Source organism: Mandrillus leucophaeus, unplaced genomic scaffold (genome assembly GCF_000951045.1).
Source record: "Mandrillus leucophaeus isolate KB7577 unplaced genomic scaffold, Mleu.le_1.0 Scaffold439, whole genome shotgun sequence".
Lineage (NCBI taxonomy): Eukaryota > Metazoa > Chordata > Mammalia > Primates > Cercopithecidae > Mandrillus > Mandrillus leucophaeus.
Genome location: NW_012104687.1, coordinates 785,974 through 792,079, shown reverse-complemented (window position 1 = coordinate 792,079; position 6,106 = coordinate 785,974). Strand labels below are relative to the sequence as shown.

Sequence of the window (6,106 nt, the reverse complement as noted above, 5' to 3'; positions counted from 1 at the left end):
GGCGCCTGTAGTCCCAGCTACTCGGGAGGCTGAGGCAGGAGAATAGCGTGAACCCGGGAGGTGGAGGTTGTAGTGAGCCGAGATCGTGCCACTGCACTCCAGCCTGGGCGACAGAGTGAGACTCCGTCTCAAAAAAAAAAAAGATCCTTAACTTATCCCATCTGAAAGCCTCTTTTTCCGGGCAAGGTAACGTTCACGGGGTCCAGAGATAAGGACCTGAATATCTTTGGGGGCATCTCTTAGCTACCACACGAGGTCACATAAGATGGCCAAGCAGCTGGGATTCTACTTCACACCCATGTGGCTCTGGAGGCTGCCATCAGTCTTGCCACCATCTCCCCTAGAGCCACAGGGTTCCAATGTTTGAGCTCACGGAATCTGTGTTGCTTCCGGGTACCAAGTGCCATCTGGGAGAGCCAGTTGGGATGCCAGCATACTGGAATTTCTAACTCTTGGATGGTTTGTGGTGGTATGTCAAGGGTGACGACCACCCACAGCCACATCCCCTGGGTATGTGTGTAGGCCACACCTGGAAATCAGCATTTTGAGCAAGTGTCTCAGGTGATTCTCATGCATATAGAAGTTTGAAAACGGCCAATTTGAGGGGTTAGAGTATTTGGAGCTGAGACTGTCCAGAAGAATCCAAACAATCCAAACAATCCAATCCCAGGCTCACCACCAGGGAGGCACTGTGGGAGGAGAGAGGAGCCAGGCCCTCCCTGCTGTGTCCCTGTGACCCCATCAACATGATGGGGGAGTGTCCCTCAGGGGTGAGACACTGGGGGAGGTGGGGTGAGGAGGGGTGTCTAGCTGAAAGCAGCCAAGAGGGAGACTTGATCAGTGTGCTGGGGAGAGAAGGGCCGTGCCCATGAGAGGGAGGGTGGGAGTGGGAGATGCCCCTACATCTGTCCAGGTGGGGTCAAGGTAAAATGCACAGGAGCACAGCCAGGAAGGAGAGACAGCATGTCCAGGAGAAAAGGTGGAAATGCTAGAGGGAGGCCCGCTGCCCTGCCTCAGGTGTCTCTTTATCATTGCTCCTTATTCCAGGAGGAATTTGAGGCAGCTTCTATGAATGCATATATACCAGCCAGGCGCGGTGGCTCACACCTGCAATCACAGCACTTCGGGAGGCTGAGGTGGGAGGATTACTTGAGGTCAGGAGTTCGAGACCAGCCTGGACAACATGGCAAGACTCCACCTCTCTTTTAAAATAGTGATTTTTTATTAAAACGTGTTTTTAAAGAGAATGCATGTATACCTATAGACCGCAATGATATAGGTGCACTGAAAAATTCCATGTGATTCTCCCGCCTCAGCTTCCCAAGTAGCTGGGATTACAGGTGCCTACCACCATGCCCGGCTGGTTTTTTTGTTTGTTGGTCGGTTGGGTTTTTTTGTTTTTTTGTTTTTTGTATTTTTAATAGAGACAGGGGTTTTTACCATGTTGGCCAGGCTTGTCTGGAACTCCTGACCTCAGGAGATCCGCCTGCCTTGGCTTCCCAAAGTCCAGGGATTACAGGCATAAGCCACCTTGCCTGGCACATTTCTTCTTAAAGGCGTCGTATAAAATTATATTAACTGACTGGGTGCCATGGCTCATGCCAGGCCGAGGCAGACGGATCACCTGAGATTAGGAGTTCAAGACCAGCCTGACCAAAATGGAAAAACCCTGTCTCTACTAAAAATACAAAAATTAGCCAGGCACAGTGGTGCATGCCTGTAATCCCAGCTACTCCGGAGGCTAAGGCAGGAGAATTGCTTGAACCCAGGAGGCAGAGGCTGCAGTGAGTTAAGATCGCACCACTGCATTCCAGTCTGGGCGACAGAGCAAGACTCCATCTCAAAAAAAAGAAAAAGCCTGGGCACAGTGGCTCATGCCTGTAATCCCAGCACTTTGGAAGGCCGAGGCAGACGGATCACCTGAGGTCAGGAGTTCAAGAGCAGCCTGGCCAACATGGAGAAACCCCGTCTCTACTAAAAATACAAAAAATTAGCCTGGGTGTTGGCGCATGTCTGTAATCCCAGCTATTTGGGAGGCCAAGGCAGGAGAATTGCTTTAACCCAGGAGGCGAGGTTGTGGTGAGCCAAGATTGCGCCATTGCACTTCAGCCTGGGTGACAAGAGTGAAACTCCGCCTCAGAAAAAAAAAAAAAAGGTAGATCTCATGTTAAGTGTTCTTCCAACAATAAAACAATTTGTAAAAGACTGCAATAATACTATGATATGTAAAATAAAGACATCCAAACAGAAGGAAAATCAAAATAGAAAATGAGACGAGATCAAAGGGAATGTTACAACCCACCGTGTGTGAGGAGGCCAGACAGGGAGGCTCACACCTGTAATCCCAGCACTTTGGGAGGCTAAGGCAGGTCGATCACTTGAGGTCAGGGGTTCGAAACCAGCCTGGCCAACATAGTGGAACACCATGTCTACAAAAAATACAAAAAATTAGCCAGGCGTGGTAACATGCACCTGTAGTTCCAGCTACTCAGGAGGCTGAGGCATGAGAATGACTTGAACCTCATGTAGAGGATGCAGTGAGCTGAGATTGGGGCACTGCACTCCAGCCTCAGTAACAGAGTGAGACTTTGTCCCAAAACAAAACAAAAACCAAATAACAATAAAAAAGCCCTATAATGGTTTCGAAATATGAAATGTGGAATTTGGCTCTGAGCTTCCAAGTGGCCAAATGGAAAAGGGAAAGAATTTCAAGGCTTCTTGTCTATATGATAAAAGCACCCAATTCTCCTGAGAATTCCTTTTCCTGACCCTGAGGTTTAACTGAAGTTTCTCCTATGAGCTCTGTGAACCTTGACCTTAAACATATCCCAGTAACAAGAAATGCAGTCATAGCATCAGGGCATCAGGGCAGTATTCCTTGCAGTAAGCCAAGGATGCAAGGCTAAGCTCAATTTGTTATAAGCAATGGTGGAGGTTTTGGGCGATAGTTACAGGTTGTCTGCAGGCCTCTCCTGTACTCCCCAATTCCTGGGCCCCCAAGAGCAGCCTCCCAGAAGAAGAGACCCTTGTGGGTTGGAGTGGGTGTGCCGTGGATGACTCTGGCAGTGGCCTCTGTCCCAGGACACGTTGGAGAAGTGCGGCAAGTGTGGCGAAGTGGTCCAGGACCACATCATCAGGGCCCTGGGCCAGGCCTTCCACCCCTCCTGCTTCACGTGTGTGACCTGCGCCCGGTGCATTGGGGATGAGAGCTTTGCCCTGGGCAGCCAGAACGAGGTGTACTGCCTGGATGACTTCTACAGGTACGAGAGGGGTTTGGCACCAGGTGGGGTGCAGGGACAGGGCGAGATCTAAGCAGGATGAAGGAGCCGAGCCTGAGTCCTGGGTGCTGGGCCAGAGTTTCCTGTCTACTGGTTTATTATAAAGAATATTACAGGGCTGGACCGGGCACGGTGGCTCATGCCTGTAATCCCAGCACTTTGGGAGACTGAGGCGGGTGGATCACGAGTTCAGGAGATTGAGACCATCCTAGCTAACACAGTGAAACCCCATCTCTACTAACAATACAAAAAAAATTAGCCAGGCCTGGTGGCGGGCGCCTGTAGTCCCAGCTACTCAGGAGGCCGAGGCAGGAGAATGGCGTGAACCCGGAAGGCGGAGCTTACAGTGAGCTGAGATTGTGCCACTGCACTCCAGCCTGGGTGACAGAGCTAGACTCCAAGCAAAACAAAGCAAAAAACTAAAAAATATATATAATGTCACAGGCAGGTACTATTAAGGGTTCTGTTTTACCAACCAAGGCACACAGCTAAGTACCCAAAGTCTCTCCACAGGTAAGTATTGAAACTCTTGGTAAGTATACACATCCCCAAGGACCTGACTTTCGGGCCCTGCTCTGAAACCCCAGACCTCTGGGTCTGCCCTTGGAGCTGAATGACGCAGTGGGGACACACATCTGTTGGACTCAATCCCTGCCCATAAGTTGCTCACCACTCAAGGGGAGAGACAGATGTGCCTCTTAAGAAAGAAGTACTGGCTGGGCACGGCGGCTCACACCTGTAATCCCAGCACTTTGGGAGGCCAAGGTGGGCGGATCACAAGGTCAGGAGTTCAAGACCAGCCTGACCAACATGGTGAAACCCTGTCGCTACTAAAAATGCAAAAATTAGCTGGGCATGGTAGCGCCTGCCTGTAGTCCCAGCTGCTTGGGAGGCTGAGGCAGGAGACTCGCTTGAACCTGGGAGGCAGAGGTTGCAGTGAGCAGAGATTGTGCCATTGCACTCCAGCCTGGGTGACAAGAGCCAAAAAACTCTGTCTCAAAAAAAAAAAAAAAGACAGATGAGATGGGTCCCAGCCCCACTGAACACAGTTCACAATTCAGGCAATCTCCAGTGATGCTGGGAAACCAGGTCTCATTACACAGGTCTCTCCACCTGCTCCTGCCAGGAAGAAATAGACATCTCTGCTTATAGCTGCTAGTGCAGTCCCATAGCAACGGGACTGAAATTGCTCAGGAGGTGAACACCAGCCAGCCCGAGTTCTGACAGCTAATTAATTTATGTGGTTGTGGCATGAACGCCTCCCAAGCATGGGTTTCTTTGCTTCTAGGAAATTCGCCCCCGTCTGCAGCATCTGTGAAAATCCCATCATTCCTCGGGATGGGAAAGATGCCTTCAAAATCGAGTGCATGGGAAGAAACTTCCATGAAAATTGCTATAGGTGTGAGGTGAGTAGAGCCCAGGTGGTTTAATAATATTCCATCGCTGCATTGCCAGGCCCTTGGCTGGGTCGCTTGGACATGGGGACAGGTCAGGGTGGGGGCTGTACTCTCAAATTGCTCACTGTCCTGTAGGAGAAACAAAAGATGCTGGAAATACAACTATAGTCTATTATCAACTCTTCACATTAATGATAAGAAACCAAACTCAAGTTGCTTTCTACAAAAAGAGAATCTGTTGGCTAATGGTGGTGGGATCACTGATGGTATTGAGTGATGGTATCAGGACTCTCTCCATCTTTCTTTCTTTCTTTTTTTCTTCTTTTTTTTTTTTTTGGGATAGTCTTACTTTTGTTGCCAGGCTGGAGTGAAGTGGTATGATCTCAGCTCACTGCAACCTCCGCCTTCTGGGTTCAGCAATTCTCCTGCCTCAGCCTCCCAAGTAGCTAGAATTACAGGCATGCACCACCGCACCTGGCTAGTTTTTGTATTTTTAGTAGAGATGGGGTTTCACCATGTTGGCCAGGTGGGTCTCAGGTGATCCGTCCACTCCACCTCCCAATGTGCTGGGATTACAGGCATGAGCCAACGCTCCCGGCCTCTTTTCCATCTCTTAGCTCTGCCTTTTTTATGTGTTTGCTTCATTTTTGCTGCCTGTGGGCTGGCCTTCTCTGTGGGGAGGTGGGGCACAGTGCATGGGCAGAGGTGGCCCAGGTTTACATCTCCCCGGCTTAGAAACCCTAGGGGAAAGACAGAGCACACCACATCCAGGGAAGCCAGACTGTCCCTAGAAGGCCTCTAATCACCCCAGCTAGGGTCACATGCCCATTCAGGGCCAGTCACTGTGGCTGGGTGCTAGGATTGATAACCCCTGGGGCCAGGGAGGCAGAACCACATTAAAAAAGAGGGGTTGCTACAACCGGAGGAAGGGAGAAGAGGATGCTGGACAGATCTACACCACGTACCTTTTCCGGGTGCCAGGCAAGAGAATGTAGAAATCAGCTTTGGGGGCCTGTTGCAGTGGCTCACATCTGCAATCCTAGCACTTTGGGAAGCTGAGATGGGTGGATTACTTGAGCTAAGGAGTTCAAGACCAGCCTGGGCAACATGGTGAAACCCCACCTTAAAAAAAAAAATGAAATAAAAAATAAATCAGCATTGGCATAAAGAAGGCAGTGCTGGTCTAACCAGGGTGGTAGAATCGAAGGCACTCATGTAGGAGGCAGTGCTTGACTGGGCCTTGCAGGATGAGGAGGAGTTTGCCAGATAGAGGGGAGAAGAAGTCCAGAAAGAGGAGAAGAGCTGTAAAAATCCACAGTAGCATAAGCAAGCCCGAAGAATCAGAGGAAGTGGAAGCGTCTTTTCCTTTTCCTTTTTTTTTTTTTTGAAATGGAGTTTCACTCGTGTTGCCCAGGCTGGAGTGCAATGGCG

At 50.0% G+C, this 6,106-nt stretch overlaps 1 protein-coding gene across 2 annotated transcripts in view; it reads left to right on the top strand.

The window, feature by feature from the left end:
- The window catches only part of FBLIM1 (filamin binding LIM protein 1), a 26,843-nt gene that overhangs the window by 15,669 nt on the left and 5,068 nt on the right, over window positions 1-6,106 (top strand). For both annotated transcript variants that reach the window (XM_011993972.1, XM_011993973.1), the window contains exons 6-7: window positions 3,082-3,260; window positions 4,567-4,684. In XM_011993972.1, coding sequence (XP_011849362.1) covers window positions 3,082-3,260; window positions 4,567-4,684 — 297 coding nt within the window. The remainder of the gene's footprint in view (window positions 1-3,081; window positions 3,261-4,566; window positions 4,685-6,106) is intronic.